At 38.5% G+C, this 20,262-nt stretch overlaps 1 protein-coding gene across 3 annotated transcripts in view; it reads left to right on the top strand.

Annotated features, from left to right (window-relative positions):
- SYNE1 (spectrin repeat containing nuclear envelope protein 1) overlaps nucleotides 1–20,262 on the top strand; it is a 474,926-nt gene that overhangs the window by 193,037 nt on the left and 261,627 nt on the right. For all 3 annotated transcript variants that reach the window (XM_043457157.1, XM_043457156.1, XM_043457158.1), the window contains 10 exons: nucleotides 85–183; nucleotides 2,035–2,222; nucleotides 2,620–2,743; nucleotides 4,961–5,127; nucleotides 7,645–7,798; nucleotides 9,827–10,455; nucleotides 13,020–13,199; nucleotides 15,233–15,383; nucleotides 15,699–15,857; nucleotides 17,194–17,376. In XM_043457157.1, the coding sequence (XP_043313092.1) occupies nucleotides 85–183; nucleotides 2,035–2,222; nucleotides 2,620–2,743; nucleotides 4,961–5,127; nucleotides 7,645–7,798; nucleotides 9,827–10,455; nucleotides 13,020–13,199; nucleotides 15,233–15,383; nucleotides 15,699–15,857; nucleotides 17,194–17,376 (2,034 nt within the window). The remainder of the gene's footprint in view (nucleotides 1–84; nucleotides 184–2,034; nucleotides 2,223–2,619; nucleotides 2,744–4,960; nucleotides 5,128–7,644; nucleotides 7,799–9,826; nucleotides 10,456–13,019; nucleotides 13,200–15,232; nucleotides 15,384–15,698; nucleotides 15,858–17,193; nucleotides 17,377–20,262) is intronic.

Here is a 20,262-nt window from a genome sequence, read left to right as displayed (position 1 = left end):
ATAAGCATGCTGTTTCGCCAGTAACCTTTTCTGCCTTGATGTATGTCTTCCCCACCATATTTTCATATTTTACCAATGTTTTAGATCCAGCAGTCTGTGTCTGAATTTGAAGATAAACTTGCTGATCCAGTTAAAATATGTTCTTCAGCTACAGAAACATACAAAGTTCTCCAAGAACATATGGTAATAGCATGTTTCAGCATTTCTTCTTATTTATCTGCTCAGAAATGTGATAATTCCTGTTTGAAAAGAAAACAGTAAATATTTTTATGACAGTTATATTTGAAAAAAATTTTATGTTACTTGAGGAATAATATGATCAAAAATATTCACTTCATATAACACAAGAAATATAACTGTACAAACAAATTTTCATTAAAAATCTATATTAAAAAGTAGTCAATTAAGATATATTTCTCTCGTAATTAAAACATGTAGCTTTTTCCTGTAAACAGGATTTATAGCTTTAATAAATCCTGTTACCTCTTGCCAACATTATAAAAAATGAAATGTGCAGAAAAATATGTATATATTTGCATAACAGATTTCAGATTTTAACCCACTACAGTCAGATGTGCAAAGACTATGTACTCACTGATCTTTTCCTCAATGGCTAGCTTTTTTGGTCTGGTCCCTGAACTGGTAACCACTGTGAAAGTGAAGTTGTCCAGTCATGTCTGACTCTTTGCGACCCCATGAACTATAGCCTTCCAAGCTCCTCCATTCATGGGAGTTTCCAGGCAGGAATACTGGAGTGGGTTGCCATTTCCTTTCCCAGGGGAGTCTTCCCTACCCAGGGATCAAACCTGGGTCTCCTGCACTGCAAGAAGACTCTTTACAGTCTGAGCCACCGGGGAATCCCAACCACTGTGAGATATGTTGCAAAGCAACAGATGCTTCTGGCAGAATTTAGAGGAAAGAGCAAAGCAAGGGAACATGGGCAAAGAAATACTCAAAAGAAGTGTGTTAATTAATACACAAAATATGCTGTGGTTGTTGTTCAGTCGCTAAGTCATGTCTGACTCTTTGTGACCTCACAGACTGCAGCACCCCAGGCTCTTCTGTCCTTCACTGTCTCCCAGACTTTGCTCAAATTCATGTCCAACAAATATATATATGTGTGTATATATATGTAGCACATATATATATATACATATAATCCCTATCATGCATACATGCATGGAAACATATATATAAATGCAGAGAAGCGGATGCAATAATAACAAACAGTTGACAAAAGCACAACTGAAAGGGCAAGTGGAATTTCTATCACTTGAATTTTTATGGTAAGAAATGCATTATTTTGTTACTTATACATTTTTTTAAGAAATAACACCCAAATGAGGAAAAGTAGGAAAATTGGATTGGATGGAATTGTTTTAATAGGTAACTAAATTAACAATTGAGTGCCAGAAAGAATAATGCTTTTTTTTTTTTAACATTGGATTTTCCTAAACCAAGTTGTTTTCCTCTGTCTTGACTTTTTGAGCTATAAAATGGGGACTAACGAAAGAGCATGCCTCTTAGGGTTCTTCTGAAGAGTCAATGAGTTAATGTACGTAACGTGCAGAACACAGTGCCTGCCACATTCTCAGCTACCCTCATTGTTGTTATCATGGATTCTTGACATCAGCTATGTCAGTCATAACTTCCCATAGATATTTTTAAATAAAATTACAGCATGTTGCATGTAGCTCTTATAAATCAGGAATAGTATTTTTAAATACTTGTGCTATAACATGAATAACAATTTTCACATATTACCTAAATCCTTAAGCAAAAGTTAAAATTATCCCAATAAACAGGGACAATTTCTTATCTGGGGAATAGTTTCCATTCTCATCTTTGACTTCTGCATTTATGAAGTAATTGTCACTCTGTCTTGCTGAAAATCACACACAGAGACATTTTTTAGTACCACGACTGTTTATTGTGACATTGGGGAAATGTTTGGTGATCACCAGTCTCAAGGGAAAATGTGGGTCTCCTTTCCTGATGCTGGGACTTGATGGCACTCTTTGGCCCTCGCGTCAGGATCTCTGTCAGGCCGTGGAATCGCTGACCAGCACGGTGGCTGCCCTGTCAGCCAGCGCCCGGAAGGTGTCCAACAGAGACTCCTCCATCCAGGAGGCTGCGACCGTGCAACGGAGCTATGAGGGTTTGCTGGGTCGGGCGAAGGAGAGACAGAGGGAGCTGGAGACGCTGCTGGCCTGCTGGCAGAGGTGAGCGGCCTTCCTTCTCCCGTTGGCAGCCAGGGTATCAGTAGCTGCTCCTTAGTGGAAAATTCTGAACGCTGAGGGATGAGAAGCGATTATCCCACATGTAAAACTCCTCAACTCGTGTGCCGACCACGGGAAGACAGCGATCTTCATTATAAGATGAAGTCCCCTAGTTGTGGGAAGGATGCGTGTCTGTCTTCACACATGGCACAGATCTAAGCACATGGGTGAGTTCATACGCAAACACCAGAGGAGTTTTTGGACGTTCACACCCAGAAAAAGACAACCCAACACTGTGGTGTTTATCATGGTTACTGTTGAACTCCCCGACTTCAGAAAGGGTTAGTTTTCGAGTATGATAATTTCGCAAGACTTTGTTTCTTATCTCTGCTTTCCGTAGGCTAGAGAAAGAACTGTCGACCTTTTTGACTTGGTTAGAGCGGTGTGAAGTTATAGCCAGTTCACCAGAAGCTGACATTTCTGCGGATAGAGTCAAGGTGGAGAGTGAACTTCAGTCAATACAGGCAAGTTCAAGGAAGTGTGAGGAGAAGGAAATGCTCTTTGTCATGGTTGCATTGTAAAAGCAAAATCAAGAACCAAACCTTCTCTCCAACTTAACTTCTTTTCATTTCGTGATCCTGAAGAGGAGAACAGCCCTGACCTGAAAGACAAAGTCACGGTGAACTTTGTGATGATCAGTTTCCACAGTGTATTAGAAAATCCTGTAGCATAATGTCTGGCACTTGAATAGAAATTCTCTGGCAGGGGAGTTGAAGGAGAAATGGGTAGAAACATAGATGAAACAAGGTTGACTCTCAGTGAGTAATTTTTTTTTTTTTTCTGTCTGCACTGCACAGCATGTGGGATCTTAGTTCCCCAGCCAGGGATCAAACCCTTGCGCCCTGCAATGGAAACCCAGGGTCTTAACCACTGGAATGCCAGGGAAATCCCTTAGTGAATAGTTTTTGAAGTTGGGTAATAGCTATAGTCTTTCTTTTGTATTTGTATAAATTTGGGATAAGTTATTTTTTTGAACAGAAAAAGAAAAAATACAATGCAGAAAGAAGTCACAATAGTGATTATTTTCAAGCAAGACACCAAAAAGTGAATAAGCAAAGTACAGGAGGTAGAAAGACAAAGAATTCTAGCTTATTACATCCTTTAAGAAGCCAACTTTTTAAACTTTAAAGAATCTCTCAGTATTATTGAAACTACAGACAATGCTACTGATTTCTGGAGATTAATAACTTGCTTTAAGTGATGCTATCTGTGCCAGAAAATTCGACAAGCAAAATTGTTTCAACAAAGAGATTTACTGTGTAACAGATTTGCACCCCAACTTTCTACCTTCCCCTTTTGTAAAACACTTAAGAGGAAAATGGATTCTTTTACTTTTCATAATTTCTTCTCTAAAAACTCCATCAGTGCACATCTGTAGCTTCTGGTCCTATTCCCCCAACTTCAGATGTTCTCCTACTTTGAATTTGAGAGTTTCCTGTACTCTTGATTCTCCTGCCTTTCCAGTTTATTAAACACAGTTTATTAATGCAGTAGTTCTGCATTAATCTCCCCTAAAGTCCCTGCTCAGAAGTCTCCGGTGACTGTCCTGTCTGAGGATAAAGGGCAATCTGCAATCCACAAACTGGTGTTAATCTTCTTATAAATAGAGTGTGGGGAGTCCTAAGAGGGGAAGCCATTGCTCCTGTTCATAAAGTTATCTGCCCATATCAAAATGTGTTCTTATGTGTCTCTAAATGGAAAACAGGTCTATGCAAGTTAGAGAACCACAAAGGGGGCTGCAGGCACACATCCAGGAACTGTGTTAGCTAAGCTGCTCCCTGCCCCAGTCTGAACCTTCCTTGTACGTTCCGACCTCCTGGCCTTGTGTCCTTCATCTTGCTCAGATTCTGCTTTGTTATCTTACCTGGCTTCCGTAGGCAGTCCTTCCTCTGATACCTTTAGCAATTTTGCTTTTATCACACATGTGACCTCCCTACAAAGGGGAAAGAGCATCATCTATGTGCCATGCTGTATAGTGCTTCCTGTTCTGTTGTATGAAAGTAAAATGAAGAGCCTTTAAGCTCCCTGCTTTGCCCTAATGTCATCTCTAAACCCAGAGACACATTGTGTTCCCAGTTCCTAGAATTGCACGTCTCCATTGTTAGATATGCATTGTTTCTCTTCAGCAGTAGTTATTCTTTGATTCTTTTCCCCTACTCAGTTTCTTTATTCTGAAAGAAATTCTACAGCTTCTAAATTTGCCTAACTTAATATAACTCAGACTGTTGGAAAGTTAATTCAGGTTTCAGAAGCATTTTTAACATTGCATTAGAGGTTGTGCTGTGTGTGCTCATTCGCCAAGTCGTGTCCGACTCTTTGGGACCCCATGGGCTGTAGCCTGCCAGGCTCCTCTATCCACGGGATTTTCCAGGCAAGAATACTGGAGTGGGTTGCCATGTCCTTCTCCAGGTCATTTTTCCCAACCCAGGGATCTAACCCCTGTCTCTGGTGTCTCCTGCCTTGGCACATAGATTCTTTACCCCTGAGCTACCTGGAAAGCCATGCATTAGAGGTTAAGTGGATCCAATTCTAAATCAAGGGATAAAAACTCTTCCTAGCCTGGTCCTAATGACCTCCATTTTGCAAGAACACAAAGCCGTTGGACCACAACTACCTGTCATGTGGTCCTTCCCGGTCAGTCTTGTTAGGATGAGATCTGTAATCCGTTCTGTTTTTCTCAGGTGCTGCAAAATGAAGTTGTGGCCCAGGCTTCCATCTACAGCAACCTATTGCAGCTAAAGGAATCCCTCTTCTCAGTGGCCTCCAGAGATGATGTGATAATGATGAAACTACAATTGGAACATTTGGATGAGAGATGGAGAGATTTGCCCCAGATAATTAGCAAAAGGTTGGGTTTCAAAAAAACTTCCAGTATAGCTCATTTTTTAAAACAGTGAGCATAAAACAACAACAACAACAACAAAAAAAACAATGAGCATATAAATTAAGAAAGCTTAGCTTTGTTTACTTTTACTTAACCCCATTATTTGAGCATAAAGAGAAGGAAACTAATCATCATTTATAAATCAAAGTGCTTTATATTCATTAAATTCATTAATGCATTAAAGTGCATTATAAATCAAACTAGTATTTCAGATGACCCTCAATTCAAAATTTTAGTCTTGCAATCAAGGCAAATGATCAAATTAGTTGAATGATATTAAAGAATGTAGGATTACTCATGTTTTAATTATTATTGCTCAAGTTGTTTATATATAGGAGAAAAATGGTAAATAAAATTTTACCTCACATGATATTTCTCAACAGAGGATATGTATTTTTCCCATTTCATTCCAGTATTATAGAGAACAGGAAAATTATTATTATCATATTAAAAGGAGACAAACATGAATTAAATCTTAATTGACTGGATGGTTAAAATTGACATCTACATATTTTTAATATGCCAGAAAACAAGGTTTTGTCTTAAATTGATATTGATTACCCATGTAATCCTGAAAAAAGCAGTTAACCTTTTTAGTCAATTTTCAGTCAATTTTTAATTTATATTTTCAGCAAATATTTACTGAGTAGTGCACTTTTCTATGTGCTGAGGTTAGCAATGTAAACAGAGTTCCGATCTTTACCTCTGTGGGGCTTATATTTGATCCATTGTCTACTCATTCATATATTCAATTAGCAAATGTTTATTGGGTACCTGTTGAGTATGTGACAACATATCAGACACTGAAACCATAAAAATAAGTAAAACCTGAGGGCAATTATTGTATAGATCAGCATGGAAATAACAAGAAACCCAATGAGAGGGGAGCAGAGGATATTACAGAAGCCAAGAGAAAGGACATTTGAATGGGTTCATGAAAGCCTGACGAAAGGTTTTTGGTGCCAAACTCTTGAAAGATGAGTAACTTTCTACAAAATACAGGAGGATGTGCCCTCCACCTCCCTCCCAGAGAAAAAGTAAAGGATTTTAAAAATGATACAAATGTATGAAAGCAATCAAAGTATAATCTATGCATGTAAAGATAACATGTAGAAAATTTTGTAAGGATTAAAGCATGAAAGTCTATTTAAAGAGTTGAACTTTGGATATGAGCCATTGTAACAAATATACTTTATTAAGGTGTTACTCTTTTTTAATTAGTTCGTTACTTAATTTTGGTTGCACTGGATGTTCACTGTCGCCCGAGGGCTTTTCTCTGGTTGCAGTGAGCCGGGGCTACTCTCCAGATGCGGTGTGCGGTCTTCTCACTGCGGCAGCTTCTCTTGTTGTGGCTCTTGGGCTCTTGAGGTCAGGCCCAGTAGCCGTGGCGCACAGACTTAGTTGCTTCACAGCAGATGGAATTGTCTCGGACCAGGGATCGAAAGCATGTCCCCTGCACTGGCAGGCAAATTATCCACTGTACCACTATGGAAGTCCTAAGGTGTTATCCTTGGGCTCTGAACTCAGATCACCTATTGTTTGTCGATCTAATTCATTCATTACACAAGCAATGATTGATCCCTGACCCTATCCCAGGTACTTTTCTAGGTCCTGAGTTTATAGCAGTAAGCAAAGTAAGACCTATGTCTTACTGGGTGAGGGGGAAGATAAATAGATCATTAATCAAGAGAATGAACCCATTTCAAGTGGTGTTCAGTAATATGAGGACAACAAAATAGGATGACATGGGAGGGGCCGTAGACTGGGTGACCAAGCAAAGCCTCTCAGGGGACTTGACATCAGATTAAGTTATGAGTGTACTATGTATACGCGGTACTTGGGGGCAAAGCATACAGGCAGAGGGAGCAAAAGGGCAGAGGCTCTTAGGCAGGAATGAGCCGGGATATTGAGGAAACAGAGATGAGTGAAGCATGGGGCAGCGCTGTATCAGATGAGGTCAGAGAAGCTGATTTCCTGGGATCCCTTGCAGACCACAGTAAGGAGCCTTGGAGTTTTGCCTTCTTATGTGCAACAGGAAATTGCCCCCATGTTTAAGCTTGGCAGGGGATGTTCTGTTACCTATAGAGTGGACAGTAGGGAGGCCTCAGTGGCAGGAAGGAGGCTGGTGTGGGCGGCTGGTAGAGGCAAGAGATGAAGAGATTTAGGCCAGGGTGTAGAAATGGAGAGAAGAGCACAGAACATACCGTGACGGCGTGCTGGCAAGATCAACACAGATCAGATGTGGTGGTAAAGCGACAAGGGGGTGAAGAGTGACTCATAGAATCATCTGGGTGGATGGTGGGGACGTTAACTGAGATGGGGAAAAGTGGGAGAGAAATGGGGCTTGAGAAGTAGAAAACATCGAGAGTTCTGATCTGGCCATGTATGACAGCATTCCTTTTGCCCTTGATTAGAAACATGTCATTAATTTTTTCTGTCCAGATGCGGGGCATTTTAATGTTAACACTTTTCTGTACTTAGGATTAACTTCCTTCAGTCTGTGGTCACCGAACACCAGCAATTTGATGAACTGCTGCTTTCCTTCTCTGTCTGGATTAAGCTGTTCCTCAGTGAGTTACAAACTACTTCTGAGATAAGTGTAATGGACCATCAAGCAGCTCTTACACGGCACAAGGTAAAGTGTGTTAAGATTGAAGAAGAATTTATTCATAAAATAGAGTTCTTGAATTATAAAGGGATGCAATATTAAAGAACACTTGGCAACAATTTAACTTCTTATTAATATGCAAATGTTTTAATAATTGAGTATATGGGTCCAGACAACATGTGATGCAGACAAATTAAACACATAAAGCCACTTCAGATAAAATAGGCAACCGCTTTAAGAGACTGCTCCTTCAAAGTAGAGCAAATGATTTCTAGAGTGAATGATATGAAAATGTTCATTTTTAAGCTTCTAGTTTGCTTTGTTACAGTGCTGAAAACTAATACTGAATTCTGATGCTTTAATGATAGAGTTTTTCTGAATTACCCTTTAGCTTGAAAGTTATTTAAAATTCATGATTTATTTTCCTTATTTATAATTTATGTAAAACAGCTGTTGAGGCATCAAAAAATAAAATATTTAATAAGATTCTGACCATCAAGCACTGGGATAGTTGGACATAAGCTATATAATAAGTTTATAACAACATTTAATAATAAAACATTTAATATTTGTTGAGTGCTAACTCTATGCTGGGTTTGCTAATTGGTTTTACCTGAAGACAAAGTACTTTATCGTATCTTCCTGTTACAAGACAGAGGTGCTATCTTCCTTAATGATTTACATTTCAAAGAAATGGCTCCCCCAGTCCCTGAGAAGATATTCTGAGTTGTAAAATTGGCCAGAGGCTTTAAAAATATTTATCTCACAAAGGGGCAGAGAGGGAATTTGTATATTTTCTAGTGTAAATGCTCAAAGAAGCCCTCGAAAGTTTAGCAGTCAAGCTAAGGAGAACAGGTGTTAATGTTCATCTATTCCTATACTCCTTCCCTATAAATTGTTGATATTAGCTCTAATTATAATTATAAATACTATAATTTGTATATAAATATATTACTATAATATGTAAAATGTAAATATATGTGTTATACATAATAGTGCTTAGCTCTAATATATAAATATTATAATTTGCATATAAATGAATTATTATAATATATAAAATGTAAATTTAAAGTGTTGGCCAAAATGTTCATTATGGGAAAACCTGAGTGAACTTTTTGGCCAACCTAATATAATATGAATCATAGATCATAGAGCTAATTCCATAAATTAGTAATTCTAAATAAAATCTAATGAATTAATTCTAAAGTAGAGCTAATTCTGTAAATATTTTTGTTATATTCTGCATATATATGTATAGGTAAATAGCTTCCCAGGTGGTGATAGTGGTAAAGAACCCACCTGCCAATGCAGGAGACCTAAGCGGCATGGGTTCAATCCCTGGGTCAGGAAGATCCCATGGAGGAGGGCATGGCACCCACTCCAGTATTCTTGTCTGAAGAATCCCATGGGCAGAGAAATCTGTCAGGCTCCAGTCCATGGGGTTGCAAAGAGTCAGATGTGGCTGAAGTGACTTAGCATGTGGCATGCATGTATAGTTAAAAAAAATTGAAAATTTGGATGATTTTAAAAGTATATATGTATGATGTATTTATATACATACACACATATATATTTGTTGTTGTTTAGACGCTAAGTCATGTAGGACTCTTTTGTGACCCCATGGACTGCAGCCCACCAGGCTCCTCTGTTCATGGTATTTCCCAGGCAAGAATACTGGAGAGGGTTGACATTTCCTTCTCCAGAGGATCTTCCCTACTCTGGGATTGAACCCATGACTCCTCCATTGACAGGCAGATTCTTTACCACTGAACTACATGGGAAACCCATATATAATTTCTTTTAACTATTCCTGTCCATGGAGTAATTATTTTCCGTGGAATGAATTATTTCCAAAGGAGAGTTGTGTTTTATGTGAAACATATAGAGAAGCAAAACAGGAGAAATTTTAAGAATGTTTCTACAAGATTCACTGTAGTTGACTTTTAAGTACTATGCCATCCGTTGCATTTAAAATGTGTCTTGACATCACAAATCTGTATCTGGGTGGGTTAAGCACTGCATCTGGGAAATCACTAGCTCTCTCTGCTCTTTCAGGACCATGCGGCGGAAGTAGAGAGCAAAAAGGGAGAACTGCAGAGTCTGCAGGGTCACCTGGCGAAGCTGGGTGCCCTGGGCCGCGCCGAGGACCTTCACCTCCTCCAGGGCAAGGCGGAGGACTGCTTGCAGCTGTTTGAGGAGGCCAGCCAGGTCGTGGAGAGGCGGCAGCGTGCCCTGTGCCAGCTGGCCCCATTCCTACAGAGCCATGCCTCTCTGTCCGAGAGTCTCCACCAACTGAGGCAAACAGTGGAAGCGACCCACAGTATGAATAAAAAACAGTCCGACTTATTAGAAAGGCACCTAAACGATGCTATTCGAAATGTGAAAACACTAGAATCTGCTGCCATCAGTCTCGACGGCCTTCTTACCAAAGCCCAGTACCATCTCAAGAGCGGAAGTGCTGAGCAGAGAACGTCCTGCAGAGCCACCGCGGATCACCTCAGCGTGGAGTTAGAGAGGATCCAGAACCTTCTGGGAACCAAGCAGAGTGAGGCGGATGCCCTGGCGGTATTGAAGAAGGCCTTCCAAGATCAGAAAGAGGAGCTGCTGAAAAGCATCGAGGACATTGAAGAAAGGACTGACAAAGAGCGGTTGAAAGATCTAACCCGACAAGCACTTCAACAGAGGTGAACGGGCAATTGCCTGGAAGCTGGTTGCCAAGAGTTAACTCCCTTGCTTTTCATTTGTTCTGGAATTCACTCTTGTACAAAACTATAATAGTACCATGTTTAGTTACTTGTTTCTAAAATATTCTGAGGGGACTTCCCTGGTGGTCCAGTGGTTAAGACTCCACACTTCCACTGCAGGGGGCACAGGTTTGATCCCTGGTCAGGGAACTAAGATTCCCACTTGCCACAGGGCTTGCATATATGTGAATGAGTGAATGAAAGTCACTCAGTTGTGTCTGACTCTTTGCAACCCTATGGACTGTAGCCTGTCAGGCTCCTCTGTCCATGGAATTCTCCAGGCAAGAATACTGGAGTGGGTAGCCGTTCCCTTCTCCAGAGGATCTTCCCAACCCGGGGATCAAACCAAGGTCTCTCGAATTGCATGCAGATTCTTTACCAGCTTAGCCACCACAGGATAAAATTAATGACTATTTTAACACTTAAGAAGTACTAAAATTTCTTTGTTTTCCTTAAGGACTTTCCTAAGAGTTATATATAAGCCACTTTGAGATCTTATTTACAATAGAGTGTATTGATGATATTATCTATTTTTAAGCAGGTTTTAGCTAATAGAAGAAAGGACCCATCTTCTTTAGCAAGAATGACAAGCTGAGGAGAAAGGAAGTGAAATGGATTTGTATTTCTGGTGGTAAAATATGAGCGAATTTTTCCCAGTGGCTTCTAGCCTCTGAGAAAGTACTGGAGTGAGTTCATTAGTTGACAGTGAGTGATAGGAAACTGTGGGTAGAAAATGCAGTGAGAAATGGAAAGGAAGCCTCTGGCACTTGGTAAATGATATGCTGCCGTTTGAGATTTATATTCATTCACTTAAAGTGGAACCAATCAGCCTGGCAGAGTGGTTCTCCCCAACCACTTTTAACAGTTTGCTTAGAAGTGTGGAGAAGGCAGAGAAGTAGGTTTAAGCAAAGTTGGTTGTTTTGTCAGGAAAGTTTAATAGAGACGCTAAGAGGTCAAAGGTATTTTTTTGCAGTAAATTTTCTAAGTAATATTTTACTGTAGCCTTCCTTGCAATCCTATTTTTCCTTCTTACTAGAACTTCTCCCCACTCATCTCAGCATCACTTTCTCTTCCATTTTTTCAGGGGACAAAGAAACAGCAGGGATGAGTCATACCAAGACATCCATAATTGATAAGGATTAGATTGACCCTGTCAAGATCATTGCCATTTGCTTCCTTTTAACCAGAATCAAACATTAAGCTAAAGGTGTTGGTTAGGTGATAATGACTCCTGAGGTTATATTCCTGAGGTTATAAGCTATCTGACTAGTTTAACAATAAATTTACAAAAAGAAATAAGATTTGGGAAGGAAAAATGGCCTCCAGAGTAGGGATAGAAGGAAGACTCAAGTGTGACAAAGGAGCCAAGAGTTCACCCAGGAAATGTGCAATAGGATTGGTGCTGCATGGCCCTCCCTAGCCAGCTCAGGCCAAGCTGATCAGGAGATCCTAAAATTGCTGAAGTTGCCCTGGGTTGCATTCAAGGGCCACCTCAGTACACACAACGCTAAACTTACCAAAGTTGTAGAGAGGCTACGGAAAATGTTGCCTGGACTAGATTGTTTTTTAAATACCAGTCATACCATGCCTAGGTGTTACTGGATGACCTTGAACAAATCAGCTCTCTTCTTATGAAATGGAGCTATTGATAATACCTGTTCCTAGCCACTTTGGGGAATTAAATGGGGTAATGCACACATTCAGCACTATACCAAACTGCAAAAACTAAGAGTCAATGGCTGCCTCTCTGTGGCCACTTTTTACAGATACTCAAATATTAAAGACCAAAAAAGCCCTTGCTAGTGGTAATTAAAAAAAAAAAATAGGTGAAGTTTTAAAAACATACTTATTGTAGAGCTCAGTAAAACTATTTTTATTTTGAGTGAAATGACTGTGATTTTTAAATATTACTTTAATATGAATCAAACGTCACAGCATGGAAGAATTTCTTACCGATGACCTTGTGATAATTACTCAACTACTTTGCCTCAAATGTTGGTCCTGCTCTTGAAATTCTTATATCATCAAAAGAAAATAGAAAAAGAATACAAGCTTAATAGAAGTTTGAAGGTCAATGGTAAAAATGACTTCAAATGTTTTCTAAAGTACAGTCTGAATTATGCAAAATTAACTGTAAAAGCATCTTTATTCATTGATATACATAAATTGCTGTGTTAAAAGCTTCTCTAGCTATTGATATGCATGTTTTATTTATGGAAGTGAAAGTCACTCAGTTGTGTCCGACTCTTTGTAACTCCATGGACTGCCCGCAAGGAGCCCGCAAGGCTCCTCTGTCCTTGGAATTCTCCAGGCCAGAATACTGGAGTGGGTAGTCTATCCCTTCTCCAGGGGATCTTCCTAACCCAGGGATCAAACCCAGGTCTTCTACATTGCAGGCGGATTCTTTACTATCTGAGCCACCGGGGAAGCCCTTATTTACAGAAAGGAAAGAGTAGTTCAACACTTGTAGTAAACTAATAGTAAAATAACATTTTAATTTGCAGGTTGAGAGTCTTCAATCAGTTAGAAGATGAGTTGAATTCTCATGAGCATGAATTATGTTGGTTGAAAGATAAAGCTAAGCAAATTGCTCAGAAAGATGTAGCCTTTGCACCTGAGGTTGACAAGGAGATAAACCGCTTAGAGGTCACCTGGGATGATACCAAAAAACTAATTCATGAAAAGTAAGTAAAAAACTTCTCAGTTTTTGTTTTTAAACTTCCTATTTATTTTGTGACATTGGGCCATTGCCTGTTAGTTTGAGTTGGTCTGATCAAGAGTTTAATATATTTTGCCATCTTAGGTATTCGCTGTCTCTTTAATAACACTAAAAATTTAGTCCTACAGAATTTTACTGAGGGAAGTTTTCTTGAGACAGCAATTACATGTGAAATTCGATACTTGGAATTAAGAATTGTCAGTGTTTACAGGGTACCAGTAAGAGAGTCTTAACCACTGATTTTCTTTTTTTGTTTTGTTATATTTGTTTATAATTGAGGTATGATTTAGATACAGTAAAATTCACCCTAAGTGTATACCCTTAAACTATAGGAGTTTAACAAACTCATATAGTTGTATAAATATCACAACTATCAAATGGTAAGAGTTACACCACCTGAAAAATGCCCTCATGTCTCATTGTAATCAATCCCTTCCTCACTTCCAACCCCTGGCAACTGCTGATCAGATTTCTGTCTCTGTAGTATTTTCTTTCTTAGAATCACACATAAATGGATTATTTTCAGTTTGAATGATTATAAATAAAGCATCTCTAAACATTCATGCTCACTTTTCGTATGTACATCAGTTTTTACTACACTTGGTTAAATACCTTCTTTTACTTAGCACAAGTACATTGTGATGTGTATCCATAAAGTGCATTCTTTTTTTTTAACAGCTGAATGATATTCCATTTACTAAGTGTACTGCAGTTGATTTTTTCACCAGTTGATAGATATTTGGGATCTTCCCAGTTTGAATTACTACAAAAGCATCTGTAAACATTTATTTTTTATGTGTACATAAATTTTTTTATTATACTGTAGACTATTAATGTAGACTTTAAAAAATATAATCCTGCTGCACAAACTTTATTCTGTGTTATTAAACATTCTCTAAATTGTGCTTTGGTAGAGGTTGCATGGTATTCAATTACAAGAATGTATTGCAATTTATTCAGTTATTGGCCCATTTTTAACTTTGGGGTTATTTCTAATTTTTCTCCTATTATAAATAATGGTGTGAAGAATAGAATTGTACCCAAATCTTAGTGCACACCTTTTTCTTTGGAAAAATACCTGGATGAAGAGTTGTTTGCTCAAAGGCATTTTAGTCTTTTAAACAAAAGCTATTTCATATTTTGGCCATTCTCAGGGGACTCATAGTCAATGAAAATTTTCGTGATTTAAATGGAAAAGAAAATCTCATGTGAACTTTAATTATTGAGCAGTACTTTTTGTTTGTTTTGTCTTTTGTCTTTTTTTGTGGCAGGGAGGCAGGTGGGTTTTCTTCCCTACAACATATAACTATGAAATAGTTAAATCATGGAAAAATTTTTTTTTAACTAGCAGATTTTTTTTCTTCACTTTTTGGAATTATTTTATTGATGTCTGATTTCCTTACTAGACTATAAGCTTTTTTTCAAACCTAAATATTTTTATTTCGTACTGGGGCATAGCAGATTAACAATGTTGCGATAGTTTCAAGTGAAAAATGAAGGGACTCAGCCATACATAGACAGGTATCCATTCTCCCCAAACCCACTTCCAGGCTGCCACCTAACATCGAGTAGAGTTCCATGTGCTATACAATAAGTCCTTGCTGGTTATCAATTTTGAATATAGCAGTATGTACATGACCTTCCCAAACACCCTAACTGTCCCTTCCCCCAGCAACCTTAAGTTCGTTTTCTGTGCGTTTCATTCTGTTTTGTAAGTAAGTCCATTTGAAGAAAAATTTTTAAAAATTTAACAGACTTTGTTTTAATGGCTATGGTTAATGGTTGTGTGAATTCTTCATTCGTGGAGAACATTTTGGACACTAGAATTGTCTGACTGACCAGAATGCTTTTGGCCTCAGATTAGTAAAAATATGGTTTTCCCTTCATTCCAGCACTCATCAGATTACAGCAATGCAGTTATATGTCAGGTCGATCATAGGGAGCTCTTCCCTATGCTGATGTGTGGCAATAAATGATCTGTTTTCTTAATTATTACAGCCAGGGTCAGTGCTGTGGACTTATTGATTTAATAAGAGAGCATCAGAATTTGAAGTCAGCCATAACAAAAGTCCTAGAAAATGCCAGCAATGTGATTGCAACCAGAACTACTGTAAAAGATCAGGAAGACCTTAAGTGGGCTTTATCAAAGGTAATAATTGATAATGTGTTTTATTTTTAGACTTCTTAGTAGATTTGTTTTTTACTCATAATGCATTCCCTTTTCGACTCTTGACAGTGTTATTTAGAGATAGCTAATTCATGCTGCCAAGCTCAACCTTTATTTTTTATGAATACTTATGTCCTAGGATCCTAGCAATTCGAGAAAATTATATATATTTTTCATTATTATCAATGGTTTCTGCATAAGGTCAACCACGAATTAAATTTCTTAAAGGCAAATGATTCTAAATTCTTGACTTATTACTGGCTGTTTTATTAACTAAGGAAACATTTATGTCCACAGCATGAAGCTGCCAAGAACGAAATGTGTAATAAACAGAAAGATTTGGATAACTTTACCAGTAAAGGAAAACAGTTGCTGTCTGAGCTGAAAAAAATCCACAGTGGTGATTTCATCGTGGTGAAAACAGACATGGAAAGCACAGTGGACAAATGGCTAGATGTAAGCTCATCCCCTGCGATTCTATGAATAGTTTGCCTGCGTGGTCATTTCAGTTGTGTCCGATTCTGTGACCCTATGCATTGTAGCCCACCAGGCTCCTCTGGCCATGGGGTTCGCCAGGCAAGAATACTGGAGTGGGTTGCCGTGCCTTCCTCCAGAGGATCTTCCCAACCCAGGGACTGAAGCCAGGACTCCTGCATTGCAGGCAGATTCTTTACTGATGAGCCACCGGGGGAAGATGAATAATTTAAATATTTACATTTTTCAATCACATTTTTGGGCAAAGGATTATTTAGAAATGTGACTTTCATTGTTACCTTTTAATACCAAATTCAAAATCATGCTCTAAAGGAAAATAGTTTACATAGAATTTATACGTAGTTAAAAAATTATTTGTTTTGTTAAAACTTATTGGCAGATTTTCTAGAATTTCACGTGATAGCTTCAATCATAACATATTAATAACTTTGTTTTTCTTTTACACACTCTGGGATCATGGGTAAAATAGAAGAATAATTTATAAACATCTTTCAGGATATTAAACCGTAATATAAAATAAAGTAATAAGACTGTAATTGTGCATTGAAAAACACTGGAATTTACATCTTTGGCTTTCAGTTCTTGCTCTGTCATTTGTTAACTGTGTGCCTGTGTTATATACAAGAAGATACTTGATTTCTTGGGAGCTCTACATCTCAATTTATACATGTTTTATATTGTTTTCCAGAGCATAAATCCTGTGATTCTGTTACCCCTGCCCTGTTATTTCAGTATCTCGGTTCATAAGTTATAGTGGATTCCCTCACTTAAGCTAAATTGCTGAAGTTAGATATTGATATTTGCATATTATAATGAGATAATTTAGGGACTTGGGAAAACTTTATCTGCCTCCACTTTTAAAAAATGGCATTCTTAGGACTTCCCTGGTGGTCCCAGGGTTAAGACTCTGCACTTCCAATACAAGGGGCATGGGTTCTATCACTAGAGAGAACTAAGATCCTGCATGTTACATGGCATGGCCAAAAAATTAAAAATAAAATAAAATGGCATTCTTAGTATGACAAGATTGTTAAACAATAATACTTTAACCAAGCAGAGTGGGTTTCTCTCTTATGTATTTACTTATTCTATAAATATATCCAAGTCTAATTATGCACATTTTTATATCTCAGCATTACAAGTAATAGCAACAACAAAAACAACAACAAAACATTTTCGTAAAACTTTTTTTTTCTGTCAGAATAGGAATGACGCATTGGCATATTTATTACTTCAGTTGCTAGAGAGTGTCTTAAAGCCTTGGATTCAACGATATGGTCTTTATTTTCTATCCCAGATATCAGAGAAGATTGAGGAGAGCATGGACAGGTTGAGGGTAAGCCTGTCTATCTGGGATGATGTACTTTCAAGTAAAAATGAGATCGATGGGTGGTCAAACCATTCTGTTCCACAGCTGACCGAAAGCATCAGCAACCTGAATGACAGCCTTAGAGCAGAAGAATTCCTGAAAGAATTTGAGGTAAAATGATTATAACCTTCCTATGTGAGCTCATGGTACATCATTGACCAGAATATGAAAAAATTGTGTCTTTTGTAATCACTTTCAAGACACCTACTATACTCCATATTTTGTAATAATCTATATGAGAAAGTAATCTAAAAAATAGATACATATGTATGTACAACTGAATCACCTTGCTATATACTTGAAATTAACGTGACATTGTAAATCAACTGTACTTCAATTTTTTAAAAAAAGAAAACAGACCACTGGGGAGAAAAATAAAGTTAATTCTTCCTTTCAAGGCAGATATGAGTGTAATAAAACTCTTAACTATCTTTTGTTGTTTACTTCAATGTTGAATAGACTACTGATAGAAGAGGTTTTTTTTTTTTTATGTCTTTACCATTTCTTAACTGGGGCTCTTCTACTTAAAGTATTAATAGACTAGTAAAGATTCATAGAATCTATATTTTGTCCCATTCTTCTGAGATTATGGCACCTTCCTATCAGAGAATCAAATGGAGAGTGTTTGGAACCTAATAATATTTATTATGTATTCTTTCTTCATTCAAACAAAATGTTAACTGAAAAGTCACCTCGCCCTGACCACCTATCTTAGGTGCTGGATTCTTCCATTGGCTTTTCAGAAATGGAAGAAAAGTGGAGACTGGAATGTCACAGGCTTCCATGGAAAGTAGGCTTCTAAAGTTCTGGTCATCAATTTAATGACTCATTTTATTCCCATTTCTTGCATTCATGTATTCATCCCTTCATCAGATTCCCAATGAGCACCTAAAATATGACAGGCACTGTTTTAGACATTGAGAATTTACTAGCAAAACAAAGTTACTACCCTCATGGTATTCACGGTATTTGCATTACAACATATATCATATGTAAACTGCCAAGCAGTAACTGGGCTGTGATGAAAAATGAAGCCGGGTAAGAGGAAATAGGGTAATCAGAGGTAACCTGTCTCAGAAAGCATGGGGCTGACCGTGCCCTTGGTGAGAGAGGAGACTCTTCACATTCTGTCCTCAGGACTCCAGCCTAGGCCCTGGCACATGGTTGGAACTTGACAGATGCGTGAAAAAGTGACCGCTGTTTGAATGAAATGTAGTTGAATTATCTGTATGTTCTAAGTTAGCAGCTGTCTTTGACCCCAAGAACATTCTATAGACTATTCCTCTTTCTAAAACCAAACAAATAGAGGAAATTATTCAGATTAAAAGTAGCATCAGGAGAGGGATCGCACAGTCTGTTTAGGTGTTATCTTTGATGTTAAATTAACGTAACAGCTCAGACAGTGGTGTGTGATAGAGTACAGCTTGCACCAGCTCACAAAAGTCAATTGTTACATTTTCAGGAATTTTGCAAGTCAGTGCTAAACACAATCATTATTTAAAATTAAGTTGTAGGGACTTCCCTGCTGGTCCACTAGTTAAGGTTCTGCCTTGCAGTGCAGGGGACATGGGTTTGATCCCTAATCAGAGAACTATTATAAGATCCCAAATGCTGCGGAGCAGCTAAGCCCAAGAGCCGCAACTACTGAGCCCGAGTGTTCCGGAGTCCATATGCTGCAATTAGTGAGCCTTCAGGCCGCAACTAAAGAGTCCATGCACAACAAGGAAAGATTCTACATGACCCAACAAAAATCCCATGTGCAGCAACTAAGACCCCCACTCTTCCAAATAAATAAATATAAAAAAATTAAATTGTAAATAGCTATATCAACCTCAGATATCTAGATGACACCACCTTTATGGCAGAAAGTGAAGAACTAAAGAACCTCTTGATGAAAGTGAAAGAGGAGAGTGAAAAAGTTGGCTTAAAACTCAACATTCAGAAAACTAAGATCATAGCACCACTAGTCCCATCACTTCATGGCAAATAGATGGGGAAACAATGGAAACAGTGAGAGACTTTCTTTTCTTGGGCTCCAAAATCACTGCAGATGGTGACTGCAGCCATGAAATTAACAGACACTTGCTCCTTGGAAGAAAAGTTATGACCAACTTAGACAGCATATTAAAAAGCAGAGACATTACTTTGCCAACAAAGGTCCGTCAAAGCTATGGTTTTTCCAGTAGTCATGTATGTACTATAAAGAAAGCTGAGCACCAAAGAATTGATGCTTTCGAACTTGCTGCTTCCCTCTTAGTACTGCTCCCTGGCAGGGATCTAAAGGAAATCAGTCCTGAATGTTCATTGGAAGGACTGATGCTGAAGCTGAAACTCCTATACTTTGGCCACCTAATGTGAAGAACTAACTCATTGGGAAAGACCCTGATGCTGGGAAAGATTGAGGGCAGGAGGAGAAGGGGATGACAGAAGATGAGATGCTTGGATGGCATCACCGACACGATGGACATGAGTTTAAGTAGGATCCGGTAGTTGATGATAGACAGGGAAGCCTGGCATGCTGCAGTCAATGGGGTCGCAAAGAGTCGGATACAACTGAGCAACTGAACTGAACTGATATCAGTAAAGACACTGTATTAAAAATGAAAGGAATAAATTGTCAAAACTTATCACTTCTTCATTACTTTTCAACAATTGCTGTTATCTAGGCTCTGAAGGTTATAACTGACCTTCACTATATGATGAAAATACTGTAGAATATGTGCAGCTACAAGGTACTTCCGGCTCCTTGTGCTATGGCTTCATGTTGTAGCTCAAAATGGCGGTAAATGCGATAAGTCAGGGCCAGTTGTGCAACGCGTCTGGAGGACGCTCCTGCTGCTCAGCTCTGGGATAGAAGGAGCCAGCGGGCGTCAGCCACATTTACAACGTCAGGTCTGGTCACTCACAGAGTTGGGTTTATATGTTACTCTCTGTGGTGCACCAGTTAATAAGATTAGTGAACTGGATTCAGCTCAGCGCCTAACGGTTTCCTTGCTG

This window comes from Cervus canadensis, chromosome 33 (assembly GCF_019320065.1).
Source record: "Cervus canadensis isolate Bull #8, Minnesota chromosome 33, ASM1932006v1, whole genome shotgun sequence".
In the NCBI taxonomy this organism is placed as follows: domain Eukaryota; kingdom Metazoa; phylum Chordata; class Mammalia; order Artiodactyla; family Cervidae; genus Cervus; species Cervus canadensis.
Note: the sequence above shows the minus strand (reverse complement) of the source record. Positions and strands in the feature narration are given on the sequence as shown.